This window comes from Neomonachus schauinslandi, chromosome 9, assembly GCF_002201575.2.
Source record: "Neomonachus schauinslandi chromosome 9, ASM220157v2, whole genome shotgun sequence".
Taxonomy (NCBI): domain Eukaryota; kingdom Metazoa; phylum Chordata; class Mammalia; order Carnivora; family Phocidae; genus Neomonachus; species Neomonachus schauinslandi.
Window position 1 is genome coordinate 50,368,269 of NC_058411.1, and position 18,023 is coordinate 50,386,291.

The following is an 18,023-nucleotide window of genomic DNA, read 5'->3' on the forward strand; positions in this document are numbered from 1 at the left end:
TAATTTGACTTAATTATATAGGTCCTTTGATTCAGTGGGTTCACACTTAACATTTATAAAAATTATTTAATTAAGATGTCTTCCTTAAATGCACATCACATTTAGGAACCAAGTCATTGCAAAACTATTACTGGCCAAATAAATAGGGGAAACCTATACCCCTTTCTCCTCTTCCTTTCTTTCTCCCTTCTATCTCTCTCTTTTTCTTTTTCTTTTTTTTCCCCCTTTCATCTATGTTAATAAATTACCATGAAAAAAGTTAGAGGGGTTAGGAGACATCTCTGTTTCTTATGTTCGATAACTGTTGTCTATTCTTATTTTATATAACCCACAGGGAAAGTGTAATATCACTTTCAGTGCAATTGTCAGCAATTGCAACAAACCTCAATATAAAATTTTTGCAAAATGGTGATCTATTTATGGTAATTTCCTCCTATGTTTATGGGAATTTAACTAATGTATGTAGGTGTTGTGAGAAATAAAATAATATTTCATTTATAGGAATTTTGTAGGAATAGCTGTAGCTATGAAATAAAAATACATAAAAACTTCCTCTTATAAAATGGCATGCCCATTGTCATAGATAGTCTAAGTGCAAAGGAAGGGGCAGTAGACATTTTGCTATACATCTAGAGGCTAACCTCATGCATTTTTCTTAGCTGTATGGATATTGCAGTGCCTTGCCTTTAGGTGATCTCCCTGCATCTACCCAATCAATAGCATCATTTATTACAACTTAGATATGGTATTTCACTAAAAGTGATAACTTAAAAAAAAAAAAAAAGACTAAGTTTGTGAGAAATACATAGTGCAAATACAATGACTTCTTGGACTAGTTTGCTTGGGCTACCATAACAAAATAACAGACTGGGTGGCTTAAACAACAGAAATTTATGTTTTCACAGTCTAGAGGCTAGAAGTCTAAGAGTAGGGTGCTGTCAGAGTAGAGTTTTGGTGAGGCCTCTCTTTTCTGGCTTGTAGACAGCCATCTTCCCCCTGTAGACTTTCCTCTGTGGTTCACAGAGGGAGAGAATGAATGAGCAAGAGCTCTAGTGTCTCTTCCTCCTCCCATAAGGACACAAGTCCTATAAGATTACAGTCCCACCTTTGACCTCATTTAACCTTAATTATGTCCTAAAGGCCCCAGCTCCAAATACAGTGACACTGGGGTTTAGGGCTGAACATGTGAATCTTAGGGGCACACATCTCAGTCCATAATACCTTCAAATGACTGAAAGGTGGGCTTTCCATTTGGGATTCCTTTTAACATTTCAGGTATTGGGGTGCCTGGGTGGCTCAGTCAGTTATGTGTCTGTCTTCGGCTCGGGTCCTGATCCCGGGGTCCTGGGATCGAGTCCCACATCGGGCTCCCTGCTCAGCGGGGAGTCTGCTTCTCCCTCTCCTTCCGCCGCTCCCCCTCGCTCATTCTCTCAAAATAGATAAGTAAAATCTTTAAAAAACATAAATAAAATAAAATTTCATGTATAAGCTTATAATATATGTTAAATCCAAGTAAGAAAATGAATCTACCATTTAGAGAGAAAAGACTTTCTTCAGTGTTATCTCAAAGAGGGAACTCTAATGAGAGTGTTTTGTGGACCTATTATTTTTATCTTTGGAGAAATGGTAAGGGAGCAACAATAAAAGGTAAATGAAACTTTAGGTAGGGACAGAAATCACTTTTGTAATAGTATTATCATGAATTTTTAAAAGCATGGTAAAAATATTGAAATAGGATCACAAATAATGTATCAGTGAACCCATGCATTTTTTTTCTGATTCCATTTTTGTGATGGAGAAGTTAGTATGTGTAACAGAAGACAAAACAAAAGGAAAAAAACAGAAAAAATCCAAGAATCATCATTTCATGCACAAATATATATTGAGAACATGAATTCCTTAGTAGATTTTTTTATCTTAGATAATTTAGATTTTCTAAACAGTATTTACTACTAGATGCACCAAAGGAACACACATATTGTTGATGTGTCGTCATTAGAGAATGAGATGTTTCCTATAACTCTTTTGCATGAATTTCGAAATTCAAAAGCCTTAGATTCAGATTCTGGTTTTCTGAACTTGGAGATGTTACTTAGCTTCTCTAAACTTATTTTTCCCCTCCCTAAAATGGGGATAACACAAAGTCCAACCTTATTTGGTTTTGTAGGCTATAAATGCTATAAAATGAAAAACTTTTAAAAAGAAGTATCTGGCACATAATAAATATAATATACAGTAGCTAAAATTGGATTGTTAACCTAGATAAAGAAAGAAGGAATAAAATGGTACCATCAGCAATCATGGTGAGATGGTGACAAGAATCTTAGACTTTTTGTTAGGATATTACATACAGCTTCAACCATTGATGACTAATCTTGAAATAAATTCATAATCTTTTCTAAATTGCTTTTATCATTGGATAAATGAAATAATATTTCTCAGAAAAATCTATAGAAATGAATAGATATTCTGGTATATTTCTGTCTAAACTATTATTGGCAAAAATGTTTAACAGAAATAAAATATTATTTTGTGAAATTGATAATGGTATGTGAGGGAAATTGAAAAAGCTTGCAATAGGGTTGATATGCAGCAGATTCTTAATCTGAGCGCTCATCTTTTCCTAAGGTAATCAAACTTATATATGCCCTATTCTCATTAATGTATCTTCAGAAATGTGAAAATACAGGTGATGAGTAAGCAGTGAATCCAGGGATAGAAGCAGTGGTCATTATGGGATTTCAACTTTGGTCTTCCTGAGACTGTTTCCAGAGCAACAAGGTGACCCAGATTTTCCAAAATCCTATTACCATAGTAACAGGAAGTTTGCATGTTGCTGAGATCTCCCTACACCTGCTTATTTTGTTGTCCTAGCGATGCATTTTTCAGGTTAGTTATAGCCAGTTATTCTGGGTCTATGAGTTCTTATATAAAATACTCCTCATAAACTAGCAACTCTCCCAGAAGGCATCATAACCCAGACACAGTAGGTATCTAAAAATAGAACAAGAATAAAAAAAAAAACACTTTTAGTCAAATGAAAGGAAATGCTATCATATTCATTGAAAGGCATGTAAATTATTGATATGCTATCTCACAACTTAAAACAAATACTTTGGAGCATATCAAATAGTTTGTGTTTTAGGAAATATCTAGAATAATTCATTGGTAACATTTTTCTAACTTTAAGTAGTTGCTATTCTTCATATGCTGTTAAACTGTAATTAACTTGAACAATTTAAAAATTACTCATAAGAATACAAAAGTTCAAGTCATGTGTTTTATAATATTTCTTTCAGCAAATTGAGTGAAGATATGCTAAAACGAAGTAAGAGGATTTTTAAATCCCTGAGAATAATTAATTTTTTATTTTAAATTGCTTCTAGATTATGGATTTGTAGACCATGTCTTAGTACTTTTTAAGATTCTATTGTTCTAGTGAAACTGCCTAAAATTAACATTATTATAAATACTAATTAAATTGCTAGATATGCATTTTAGACTTGTTTCATGGTTTTTGAGTTTGACACTCATAGCTTATGATACAGAATACCTCCATGATCATTTACTGAAAATTTTGAATTTACAAGTCATTGACTCTCATGATGAAGATATAATAATTTCCATTAGTGCATGTACCTTATCCCATTATTTATTCATCTTAATCCTAGAATTGATTATATCAAGTAGTCATCTTTAAGGTTGCCAACCATCCTTGTTTGTCCTAGACTCAGTTGAAGTCCTAATCCTGAAAAATCCTTTAATCCCAGGAAAACCAATGATGTAATTCAATATGCAGCCTACCTCTGTATAGGATACTAGTCTTCATGACAGTTGTTAATGATGGAGCATTATTAAGCTCTAAGCAATACAGCTTTAAGCAACTGTATATAGAGAAACTTCAGTGAGAAGACCTAGGTGTAGATCCTGGCTCTCCCTCCCCACTCTGCAGCACTCTGAACAATTCCTTCAACTCTGCACTTGCTTTTTTGCTCAATCATGTTGGTAATGTGCTCTGAGGTGGGTTTCAGGTGGACGAGAAGACAACATTCACTCTAAAATTCCATTTTTATTTAGCAAGATAACATCAACAACAGTAAAAATTTAAATGAAATGTAGCTGCAAAGAAGTAGATGCAGTCTCTACACACAGAGATACTCTTGGGCCCCAAAGTCCATGCAAGAAAGGTTCAGGCTTACACAACTTCAGAATATTAATACCTCATTGTGCTGTTGTCCTTTTATATATGGGGTTTACATTGCTATTCAGGAAAAAGTGAAGCTAATAAATAATCTCTGAACCTAATGCACCTATTTGAGGGAAGCTTTGTAAATATTGTGCTTTTAATATCGCTTGTACAAAATTTAAAAAATTCACTGACAGGGAGGCTTTAATGCCCCTCAAGAGAGGATGCATCCCTGGCTACTGTTCTCCTTCAAACTCTAAGGCATTTAAAAGTATCAATTTCATTTTTACTTAGCTATACATTTTGGGAAGTTTAAATGAGATTAGCCACATTACTCATAGGACTTTTTTTTTTTTTTTAAAGATTTATTTATTTGACAGAGAGAGAGATAGCGAGAGCAGGAACACAAGCAGGGGGAGTGGGAGAGGGAGAAGTAGGCTTCCTGCCGAGCAGGGAGCCCGATGTGGGACTCGATCCCAGGACCCTGGGATCATGACCTGAGCCGAAGGCAGATGCTTTAACCATTTGAGCCACCCAGGCGCCCCTGCTCATAGGATTTAAGGCTCGGTGTTGTGGCTAAATTGTAGCCTTGTGGTCACTTTTACTATCATAGAGTCACAGGAATGACGACTAGCCATAATTTAAAAGGTTCACATTGGTTTATTAAGACTTTTAATTAAACCTGAAAAAGCGAGAGAGAAAGAGAGTGACCCTGTATTAGTTTATACAGAAGTAGGGTCCCTAGTGTATTGTTACAGAGACTCAAGCTGAGAGGAGACTGGTAAATGGGAAATAATAGACAAGCTGAGTATCAGAAGTGCATTAACATCAATCTTTTGATTGTAAGTCCAGACATAACATGTACTTTTTTTTTGCTATTGTGGCAGTTATTTCCAAAGCATCACAAAGATCTCAGCTGTTCCGTCAATTTCATCTATTTTAAGATCCACTATTTTTTCTAATAGTGACATACTTCTGTTGATTTATTTGCTACTGTTCTATTCCCATAGAAAATAGGTATGTCCAATTGTTTAATAATATGCTTTGGTTTATGTTTTGAACAGTATTTCTTTCTGGAAGCTCCTTTTAGTCACTCTGCTTTAGTTGCTGTATTGTACCACTTGAGCATTTTATTGACTGCATCTTTCAATCACACACTAATCCAGTGAATGTGTAGTAAAGTCAGCAGTGTTGATTTCTGATAGACACATTGTATAATAGGAATTTATTGATGATGGCCTTGGCCTCTTGTTTTATTAATGGAACCTAATATCCTGATTTGGCAAGAATAGATGTTATCAAGAAACCAGATATAAAGTTTTTGACATAAAAAGATGTGACAGTTGTATGAAGCTACTCTTTAAGTTTTCACTTTGGCTTGGCACTGCAACATGGTGCTCAACCAAGCAAGAGGCAGGATTTTAAGTCAGCCAAGGAAAGCACTACTAAGTAGTGTTCTGTCTCTTTAGCAAAATCCAGCAACCCTATTTTGCTTTGTTTTACTGAGAAGTCTTCAGTTCTAACATGGTGAAATGTAGGCAATTTTAGATAGTTTGACTCAACAGGTAACAATAGGTAAGAAATTCCTTCAAAATTATTGTCCCATATTAAATGCAAATTTCAAAATATATTTCCAAAGCAATGAGGAAAAAAATAGGCACAACGGGAAATAAATGAACAAAACTACTGGGAAAATGAGCAGTGTAATAAGGGTTCTTGTTAAATTTCTCTGGGATTAAATCTACTAAGACACTTACTCAAAGGGAACAAAAAGGGGGAAAAGAGGATAAATTTTGATTCTCTATATCTTTCTAATTCTCTTGGTGTTGATCAGAAATACTTAATAACTCTAGTCCTGCCTCATTACATATTGTCTTTCAACTTTACCTCTAGATCAATCTGATAAAAATTGTAATATTCATGTCTTTTTCATTTTGGAACTATAAGTAAAAAGCAATCTGGTGTGATATCCATATAGTATTATGACTCTGTGGACCATACAAAAATATGATTCCATTTTTCAAGGAACCTGAAAATTCACTGAATATACAGTGGTCTGCATGCTAAACATTGTTTTGTGTGTTTAGGCAAAATGTTAAATATGAATATAGGTTTAGAAAGCATGATTATAGGTATACAGATCCAAAGTCAATATAATATGGATTTAATTTTCAAGTTGCTGAAGAACTAAATAGGCAAATCAATACATATCAATATTAAGAACTTGAAGAAAAACAAAAAAATCATTTGACATTGAAAACAAATGGTATTTGTGTTCTCTGCAAAGATAATTTCAGCAGCTCATATTAATCATGTAAAATGGGAAAATGTGGATTTACTGAAATCTATAGTGAAAATATCAGAACTAAAATGTAAAAGCTCTATTTCCAGTAGCTTTGAGAAATAAAATATTGGTAGGACATTTCATATGTACATTTCTTATGCGTAGAGAGGAATTGAATTCAGAGGTGATTCAGTCAATGTTTTATCTCTCATATTAAAATAGTATTAAAAAGGTTTTATTGGCTTTTAATCTTTCCTTAAGCAACATTCCATTTTGTGCAGCTTATTTAGTTCTTCTACACATTACAGTATTATCTTATTCAAAAAATAAATACCTCCCTTATCATGTAGCAGCATTGTCCTAGAACATGGCAGCAATATATTTAAATATTCTCTGAGTGTCTGAAATCCCAAGATAAGAAGTATAGCTAGTTTAATGGTTAGACTTGAATTGACTCTCATTGGAATTAGATCTGTAATGACAGTGTTAAACAGCAGTTACTATTTAGAGCATGTCAACATGATACCATAGTGACACCTACAAGGTCTATAGTTTAAAATCGTCACTTTCTCCAGTGTAAACCACAGTTGTATGGCTTTGTAATTCAGTACTGTAAAATGGCTCCTAATCACACACAAAACTTGAAATCAAATTTCTCTACTTCAGTACATTTACTTTTAACAGATTATGCTCTGATTCTTGTTAAGCCTTCCTTTTTCCTTTTTTATTTAATTAACTATAATTAAATATAATAGTAAGAAAAATACTTATATTTACTTATATTTATGTAAGTATATAAACTTATATAAACATAATAGTAAGAAAATAGTAAGAAAAATACTTAATACATCTGCACTTGAAAGGAAACATCTCCTAAAAACATATTTAGCCCTTTATAAAACAAAATCTACACAATTCTAGGGTTTCCCAGGGCAGTTCTTAATAAAAGGCACCCTCACCTACTAGAATTAGATGCCTAATTCCAGCATTTTCGAATGCACACATGTCCATTGGAGGCTAGAGCAGAAATCCCAGCTGTGAGGTTGGAAACATATGTGCTAAAGGGCTGAGGAACTCATGAGACTACTAATCTGGGTTGTGACCCAATTCAGGCATTCAAGATATGACATTCTATTTTGTAAAACCACTTCTAGAATCCAAAGTAAATAACTGTTTTAATGCTCAGGTGTGTTAAGTATGAATGTATGTATGATTTGCATGATTTGATTTTTTTATTGACCTTTGGTCTACTATATTCAGCAAAATATGACCACATTTGTCTTTCACAAAGTAGTATTTCATAGCAAACTTTAAAAGCATCAGCAAAAATATTTCTCTCTCTCTCTGCACCTTATTACTAACATCTAAATATATGGATGTATTACTTCTTTTCTTGCCTTTTAAAATTATACCTTCCTTTCCAGGCATTTTGGGAACAGTAGTTGAAATAAGTGGAGGCTTGGTTTTTCTTTGTGACCACACTTACTATGCCATGTAATAATGCACTTGTTTCTCTTTCTCTTTTCTTACTGACAGATTGTCAACTGTCACTGTCTTTCTGCATTTTCCTGTCTCAAGAAGCCTGTGTTTAAGTTCCTCCTCCTAACCTCTTGAAGTCTGAGAATTTAAATAGCTGATTCCATTAGGTTATGTGTAAGTTAGGAGTGAACACACCCTGAGCAATGGCCTAAGAGCCTTTTCCAAAGACATTTCACAATTCAGGCTTTTTAATTATGTCTTAGGTGGTTCACAAGTCCCTTTTGCCCTATATCCTGAGTGGTAGACAATTTCTGGAAGTCTTGACTGCAAACCACATTTGTTTTTGCCCTGCCCATGTTTTTATAATGTAATAATGGATAATACTAATATCACCTCTTCTTTCTGTTAGAGAGGCAGCAGTAAGTCTTATTCTGGAATAAGTACCATCAAGAATTCAGTTAGAACTTAGAAATTATCAACTTTATTTATTTCACTCTGGAGTTTATCTACAATGATTTATATTCATCTCAAGCCAGACTGCCTAAATTAGAATCCCAGCTCCACCGTTCACTACCTGTGTGATCTTGGGCAAATTATCTAAACTGTTTCCCAGATTGGTAATAACTAAAATGGATAATAATCATACTTATCTCATACAATTAAATGAGTCAATATATGTAAAGGTTTTTGAAGAGGGTCTGGCACATATTAAAGATTGTAATTGTCTCTATCTGATCTTTGCTGTATCTTGGAGCCGATTTAGTCATTTGAGTAACCCGAATAAGATGTATCATAAGGTTAGGAGACTATATGCCCAGGTGTTTTCCTAATCAAGATAGAAATTTGGTTTAGGCAGTCCTTTAGGAATTATTTAAGATAATTCTCTGGATGTTTAGAGGGGCAAACAGAGGCCTAGCAGAGTTAAATCTATTCAGCATTATTCTTTAAGTTTAGCTATAAGCCAATCTTAGCCAAAATGGCTAGAGAATAAAGTTATAGAATCATAAAAGGATTCAAAATAGAGCACTATAATACAGTGTCCTCAGGCTGGGTAATAAAAAGAAAAAAAAATTAATCTTTATCAGATCAGCAAGAGAACAACCAATAAGAGAGTGCCTTTTTGCATGGATCCCTCTGTGTTATATTACTGATTATAGAAACACCAGCTGCCCCCATTTCAGCAGCTATGGCAGACAGAACAGAATTATTGTTTTGTTTGCTTTCCTGCTCTGGTGAGGCTTCAGTAGTATAGCTGTGAGACCCACACCAGATGGTGTTGAAGGTGATGTCTTTATCTTTTCTGATGCTACACTATATCACTCTTACAGAAAAGCCTTAATCCTGGCTGTTTTTTTTTTTTTAAGATTTTATTTATTTATTCGACAGAGAGAGACACAGCGAGAGAGGGAACACAAGCGGGGGGAGTGAGAGAGGGAGAAGCAGGCTTCCCATGGAGCAGGGAGTCCGATGTGGGGCTCGATCCCAGGACCCTGGGATCATGACCTGAGCCGAAGGCAGACGCTTAACGGCTGAGCCACCCAGGCGCCCCAATCCTGACTGATTTTTTTAAGCCCCTATTGAATTATCTACCTACTGTCCTCTTATGACAAAGGCCATGCTCCCTTTATTTTAGTTTTAGGGATATAATTTAGATTAATCATATAGTTTATTAATAGTAATGTATGTGTCATAACTGAGCAAAGAGTTAAATATAAAAAAGTATAAATAATATGCTATATTCATTTTATATTAGTGGTATACTAAATTTTGATAGAGAAATTCCTTGTCATCACCTTGTTAGTAATATAAAGCATGGTTCGGTTTAGATGGATTGAACAATGAAAGAACAGGCAGGTCTTTATAACTAGTATTTTTCAATGAATGAGTCATGAGATCCTGAGTCATATGTCACCTTCTTTCACGATATTATTATTATTATTTTTTTGGTTAAGTTTATAATGAATAGTTGGGGCTTAAGTGAAGTTTTTGTTCTCTTATCTTTATTTTTTATAGTTATTTTTATTTGAATATAGTTGACATACAATGTCACCATAGTTTCAGGTGTACAACATAATGATTTGACAAATTTATATGTTACCACAAACGTAGCTACCATCTGTTATCATACATCGCTATTATAATATCACTGACTATATTCCTTGTTCTGTGCCTCTTATTCCTGTGACTTATTCATTCCATAACTGGAAGCCCGTATCTTCTGCTTCCTGTCACCCATTTTGCCCATACTTCCACCCACCTCTCCTCTGGCAACCATCGGTTTAGTCTCTGTATTTTGGGTGTGATTCTGCTTTTTTGTTTTTTTATTCATTCGGTTTTTGTTTTGTTTGTAGATTCCACATAGGAGTGAAATCATGTGGTATTTGTCTTTCTCAGTCTGACTTATTTCACTTTGCATAATACCCTCTAGATGCATCTATGTTGTTTCAAATGGTACAGTCCCATCCTTTTTATGACTGTGTAATATTCCATTAATATTACCCCTTCCTCATCCATTTGTCTAGTGATGGATACAGGTAGCTTCCATATCTTGGCTGTTGTAAATAATGCTGCCATAAACATAGGGGTGCATATGTAAATTCGTGTTCTCACTCTTTTTGGATAAATACCTAATAGTGGGATTATTGGATTATATGGTATTTATATTTTTAGTTTTTTGAGGAACATCCATACTGTTTTCCATAGGAGCTGTACCAATTTTTAATCCCACCAACAGTAATATGAGAGTTCCACTTCCTCCAGATCATCGAAAACACTTGTTATTCCTTGTCTTTTTCTCTTTTTTTTTTGCGCTCGTGACAGGTGTGATATGATATTTTCTTGTGGTTTAGATTTGGATTTCCCTGACAATTAGTGATGTTGAGCATCTTGTTCTCTGATCATTAAATTCAACATTCTTTTATTTAATGAGACATTAGTGAGCACTTAATTCTTTGTGAGATCCTTTTCTGGTTGCTGTTGGTACAAACATGAAAAACATCACCCTTTTCACCCTGATATTCCTAAATATCTAACAGTGAAAGGGTAGGGGTAAAAGCTCTAATTGTCATAGTGGGGCATGAAGGGTGGTTACTATAAACAGCTATGGTCATACAAAGGGAAGTAACTCATTTGGCTTAGGCAAAAAACTAGGAATCCAGTGAGGAATTGATACTGACATTTGAGCATGGTAAAATACCTGACCACTGGTTTACCAGGTAGATAAGCACTGGAAGAGAATTGCAGGCAGCAGGTATAGTGAATTCATGCTCCACTGATCTTGTGAAGAGGACATCTCTTAAAACTGGCACTATTCTTAAGCCCCTGGTATCTTCTATAAAGAACAGGAAAATTCTGTGGACAACAATTTCCTTAGTTGGAAGTGTTTTTTAGCTTGGATTTCTCTCCATGAAGGATGACCCTCTAGGGTCCTGCTGCAGCAGCAGATGAATGCTCTGATTCTTGTAAACTTGAATGAGACCAAATTTTGCCAAGATTTCACATTTTGGCAAGAATAGTTAGGGTTTGTTAACCAAAGGCGAGAGATATATGTGGTTTTAAAGTTCTTTTTCATCATGTTTCCCAATGTTTATGAAGACATTTAAGGCCATTAAGTATTAGTATCCCAACTATTGACATAGTTTATTGACTGAAATAAAGCTTCTGATTTTATCGTCTTTTGTTCACCTTAGAACACAAGTTCCATTTCTAATTTTTCCGTTTATCTTGTTCCATGATTAGATTCCAATGTAAATGACACTTGTTCTATTTTGTAAAGTTTCATTTTGTAATGAATATCTTTTGGCAAATTTCCTTACTAATTTTGCTCATGTTGCATAAGCATCTTGATCAGGGATCATAAATGCACATAACTTCAGAGAACAGGCAGGTGATGTAAATATATGAAGTCACTTAAGACAATGAGAGTCATAGGGAAAGGGCTAGTTCTCTTCCTGCTAGGATGTGAGCTGCTGAGTGCAGTGATTCATTGACTGTTTTTTTCACCAGTAGACCTCAAGTGCCTATCACAGGGACTAAATACATCGTAGGTAGTCAATAAATACTTAATGAACGAGTGTATTGAAATTTGTTGTGCTAGGGAAAATAAGCAACACACTTAAAAACATTCCTTCCTAACAACAGCAACAACAACAACAATGATAATAACAAAAGATGTTGTGCCAACCTGGTTTGGAACCCTGATATTATGAACTAGGTCTCTTCTAGGAGACTTTTCTGTAAATTTCCCTGAAGAAGCACACTTACTCTGTCTTTTCAGTCATTTCCAGAAATATCCAGTCTGTGAATATTAACATGGTGAAAAATGCATGTTGGTTTCAATATCTGTAGCAAAGCCTCTCTCTTGAATTAGAGATTGTTTATGAATATTGTTTTAAATACTGCCATATCCTGGAGCATTGTTTTAAACAGAATTCCTCAAAATGATATCATTCCCCTTTTCAACCTTCATGTTTAATTTTTTTATCACTTAACAATGAATGTAAAATAATAATCTCTCTCACATGTTGTTGTGAAGAATGTATGGATGTCTAAATCTTACAGTATGGTTTAGGACACTGCGTTTTTCTCATAATAAGAAGGAAACTGATGAGCTGTGTGGTCTTACATGTTTATACTGATATAGTGATGGGGTAGTCTGACCAACACATGCTATAGGCATTTACTGAACATTCAGCTACCTACATGATTTAATGTAATGAGATTTCTCTTTCTCATTTCCTGTACAGCTATATAAGTGCTAAAGATGAAGCTTATAATGCAAATTCAGGATGGTTGGACAGTTTAAGGACACAGTGAAAAAATAACATTTGCGAGGTAGATGATGAAATAGGTATAATACTTTTTTGCTCATGAGCTTTGAAAAGCCCTATGAGAATGTTGAATTAGAGAGAACAGGTCCAGGGGAGGGGCAGAAGGCAAGGGAGAGAGAGAATCTCAAGCAATCTCCACACCCAGCACAGAGCCCAGTGCAGGGCTCGATTTCACTACCCTGAGATCATAATCTGAACGAAAATCAAGTCAGGCACTTAACTTTCTAAGCCACCCAGGTGCTCCTGGGGTATTTTTAATATCAGGGATAATTAGAAAAATGAATGCCATCCTCAACAAAACATGGTTGGACAATATTCTTTTTTCAATTCAGTTTTGGAAAAGAGAGGATTTTTTAAAATACGATTGTGAATACAGTTCTGCATAGTGCATTACAGGTAAAACAATGGTCTTGTTATGTATGTATTGTTTTTTGAAGTTTGGAATTTTCTTGAGCTTTTTTTCTTTAAATTTGTCTGTCTGATAGAAAAACAAATCATCGGGCGCCTGGGTGGCTCAGTTGTTAAGCGTCTGCCTTCGGCTCAGGTCATGATCCCAGGGTCTTGGGATTGAGCCCCGCATAGGGCTCCCTGCTTGGCGGGAAGCCTGCTTCTCCCTCTCCCACTCCCCCTGCTTGTGTTCCCTCTCTCGCTGTCTCTCTCTGTCAAATAAATAAATAAAATCTTTTAAAAGAAAAAAGAAAGAAAAACAAATCATCTTTGTACAAGTCAATTTCAGAGGCAAATATTTCATGAGATAATGTAACCATTGTATGTTTCCATAGTCCAAACATATGCTATTAATGGCCCCTAAGCCTTGGGACTTTTAATTTTACTACAATATGATGTAAAACAAATGAACTTTGTTAATATGATACAAAAGTTGGAATCTCTAGAATTATATATATTTTTTTAAATTACTTTTTTTTTTAAGATATTTATTTATTTATTGAGAGAGATAGTGATAGAGAGCATGAGAGGGGGAGAGTCAGAGGGAGAAGCAGACTCCCCGCTGAGCAGGGAGCCCGATGCGGGACTCGATCCCAGGACTCCAGGATCATGACCTGAGCCGAAGGCAGTCGCTTAAACAACTGAGCCACCCAGGCGCCCTCTAGAATTATATTTTAACTGAACACCTTTGTAAGATTATACAATTTATAGTATAAATTAGGCTCAATTGGGCTATAGGGATTTCTTTTACTTCTTCATGGCAATATATCAATAATTAAATATAGTATCTATTTTTGAAATGTTTAAATAGTAATATCTCTTGTCAGCTTAACAACCTTAACTCTTCAGAGAATTTTCTTTTCTACTAAATGAGTGCCTTTTGCATATTCTTTTCACTATGTACATTTTCTAATTTTAGTCATAAATCTTTATAATTTAAAGTCAACACCTCACAAGGGCTATTAAGATACTTTGAAAACTTCCATATTACTTAAAATGATGTTAGAAGGACCAACATGCAAAAATTATGTTTAAAAATGTCATCCAGGCAAACTGTGTCTATCCCACAGAACCATGATAATAACAGGGAATTGTTTTCTTGCTCTCCTCTGTTTTGTTTTGTTTTGTTTTAACAAGGAAGACAAATATTAGACCACACAAGAATTTACCTTTTATTCTGAGAAAAACACTCTCCAAGTCTAAACTGAAGTTAATAGCGAAAAAATCACACAGTACAATTGAACACGTTAAGTGTTTCTAATATGGATTGATTTCATACAATACAGTTTTGACTTTGGCATAAAATATCTCTGAATATGTGAGATCAAACACCAGCATACTGCATCCCCCCTGTTTTTCTTTAGGGATGCATTGTTGTAGGCCAGCACTGCAATGTAAGCAGAAAAGAAGTGCTGTATGTGAACATACATATTTTTGTGCTGTTTCTATTTTGAGTGTTTGATGAAAAGTCTAACACAGCATTTTTTTTGAATGGATATTTTATCTTTGTATTTTTTAACCTGAAAGATTGCAAATGACTTATTTTCACTGGGGAGATTATTATAAACTAAACATTCGAGTGGTAGGAGGCACAGTTTGGTGACTATGTTTGAGCTCTCATTTGTTTGTTTGTTTTAAAGCAGTGGTGATGAGAACTCACTGTCTAGACCTTTTGTGAATGGAGAGGTGAGAGGTGAAGTATGGAGACTGCATTAGAATTACATGATTTTTTTATTCCTTTCAAGATAAAAAACAAGGCCCACTGCTTGGTAAAAGACTGGAATGATCTATGCCTTTATCTCTTACTCAGTTGTGTCCAGGTACAAAAATGTATCATTTCACCTCCGAATGATCCAAAATTAAATAATTGACAATCTCCACCATGAAAATACAAGGACTAAACAGATGCAATATTTATACCTGGAAGGACAGAAACAAATGGTGATTGTCAGCATTCAAAGAGAAAGGGATTTTTGTTTAAAAACTTTAATCCTTCTTGTCATTCTGATTTTGGAACAATAATCTCAGAATACACAAATTTTGATTCCTCTCTCTCTATGTGTAAGATTCTTAATACACTTCTACAGGCTTATACCATGTAATTAATGTATGTAACCATTATATGTGGTTTAAACTTGATTAATACAATAAGATCTTGGCAAAGGAAAAGAATATGCCATTTTAATTGTTTGAATAAATATAAAGCATGCTGTGGAATTCCACTTGTAACAGATCTAAATAGTACATGTTTTTCTTCTGTTTATGTCTTTTAGCATCTCCGTCAATTAAACTCTTGGTGGATGACCCTATAGTTGTAAATCCTGGAGAGGCCATAACATTAGTATGTGTTACGACAGGAGGAGAGCCTGCACCCACTCTCACCTGGGTCAGGTCCTTTGGGACTCTGCCTGAAAAGACTGTTTTAAATGGAGGAACGTTGACCATACCTGCCATCACCTCAGAAGATGCTGGTACTTACAGCTGCATCGCCAATAATAATGTGGGAAACCCTGCAAAAAAGTCCACCAACATAATTGTGAGAGGTAAGTTGGCCTAGAGAATGTTACCACATAGATTTCTGGGATTAACCAGGCTATCGCAAAACAATTTTGAATATAAAAACATTTCCTCAAATATTGCATACATGTCTAACATACGTAGAAAATTATTTATAATTGATGAATGATGTCTAATTATAAATGGAAACTAAGATTTCTGAATCTTAATAATCATGCTTTATATTTGCATTGGATAGTTTTCGTAACATATTCTTAATGATACTATGAAACTGTTCCATTGAATAGTTTTTATATGTTCTTAGTAAAAAAAAAATCATTAAAATGCAAATATGGCAGAGAGCATTAAACATTATTATACAGATTGTGTATTAGTTTAGGAATTTAGCAAATGTATCAATTTAATATTTAATAAACATTTATTGAGTCCCTATTAGAAGCAGAGCTCTAAATTGTGGGATTATATAGAGATCTATAAAATATTACCTTGTACTCACGGATTATACTATCAGTGAAAATAAAATATCTCAATTAATAGCCCTATGATACAGTGTTTGGGAGGCATAAGGAAAAGCTATAGACATATAAAAAATTACAGTAACTTCTGGCTGAGGTTATTAGGAAATATCTAGTGACATTTACATCAGGTTCTATAGGCTGGGTAGAGTTTTAACAGACTGAGATTAGGGAAAGACGTGGAAAAGTCAGAGATCATAAAAGACAAAGTGTATTTGAGGAATTGACATAAAAGGTGAGTCACTAGGTCAATGGTAGCCCTGATGTTCTAGTATGGCTGCTGCCACCTGGTGAGCTGGTACCACATCTTAGAGGAGATGTTATCCCCCCAGTTTGGAGGATGTAAGTTATGGTGCAAGGAGGTTGTGTTTCTTCATGTCTCACTTCACCTGGCATGGTCCTGTGTTGGGGATGGAGGCTGGACACCAATGGCTCTAAATTTAAAATAGATACTTAGATCCCCCACTCTTCTCACAAGCAAAAGAAAATTTCTCATGATGGAGGATTATAATGGAAGCAAAACATATTGAGTGTATTGAGATTAACATTTGTGATTTTGTGAACATGAATTATGGTGGTTTTGTTATCTGTTATTATCCAAACTCTTAGAAATATGCTACTTAACCAAAAGCATACTATATTCAAAATATTGCAAGGTGTTAGATATAAATCAAGACACTCTGAAGAATGCACTATCTGCTATAAAATCGTAGGCCATACAATATTTAGTAATTGCAAGATATGCCATTATTTTATGTCTCACTACAAAGTAAAACATGCCAATTAAGCTACCACAGTGTTTTCTTACGAGATAGAATGTTACTGAAAGAAGTCTTTCAGATCTGTTTATACTTAGGTTTTCTTTTAAACCATGTATCACCCATTAGTAGATGTAAAAAGGAAAATAAAGAAAAATAAATTGCTTAAATTATTCTTAAAATTTCACACTCAGAACCAACCCAACTCTTTTAATCCCAGTTTTTGATGACTATGGTTGTCTACCCAACATCTTTCTTTGTCATTAAGAACACTTATAATTCAAAATTATAGAGAAATAGTGTCTCTGATTTTCTTCCAAGCCAGAGCACCACTGCTGTGCCCTGCTGATAGCAATCATAAAAGGGTATTGAATGTAAGGTTCATTCTGATTTTGGAGTTGTTTGAATGTGAACATAAATAAGGATTTTAAAACCAATGAAATGTGATCTTTATTTCAGTTGTTTAATTTTAGAAATTTCTACTGGACAACTGCCATATTCTAGTGACTCAGCAAATTTTTAAGAGCTACATGGGGGTAACTACAAAGATCAGTGACTAAATTCCTACCCCTAAAGGGGTTTACAAATCCATAAGGAAGGTAAGAATACAAAGGAGGGACGCCTGGGTGGCTCAGCCATTAAGCATCTGTGTTCGGCTCAGGTCATGATCCCAGGGTCCTGGGATCGAGCCCCGCATCGGGCTCCCTGCTCAGTGGGAAGCCTGCTTCTCCCTCTCCCACTCCCCCTGCTGTGTCCCCTCTCTCTCCCTGCTCAGTGGGAAGCCTGCTTCTCCCTCTCCCACTCCCCCTGCTTGTATTCCCTCTCTCACTGTGTCTCTCTCTGTCAAATAAATAAAATCCTTAAAAAAAAAAAAGAATACAAGGGAATAATATATCGTGATAAATAAAAAGACAGGGTCCCTGAATGGAAGTATCTTAACCTTCCTAACTTTGATATCAGTATTGGTGAAATGACACTGCTCTAAGCCTTGTCTCAGTGAGTAACCAG

The 18,023-nt window shown here is 34.9% G+C and overlaps 1 protein-coding gene across 1 annotated transcript in view; it reads left to right on the plus strand.

Annotated features, from left to right (window-relative positions):
- The window catches only part of MDGA2 (MAM domain containing glycosylphosphatidylinositol anchor 2), an 802,844-nt gene that overhangs the window by 527,746 nt on the left and 257,075 nt on the right, over positions 1-18,023 (plus strand). The window contains exon 6 of the mRNA XM_021701373.2: positions 15,499-15,768. Within this exon, the coding sequence (XP_021557048.2) occupies positions 15,499-15,768 (270 nt within the window). The remainder of the gene's footprint in view (positions 1-15,498; positions 15,769-18,023) is intronic.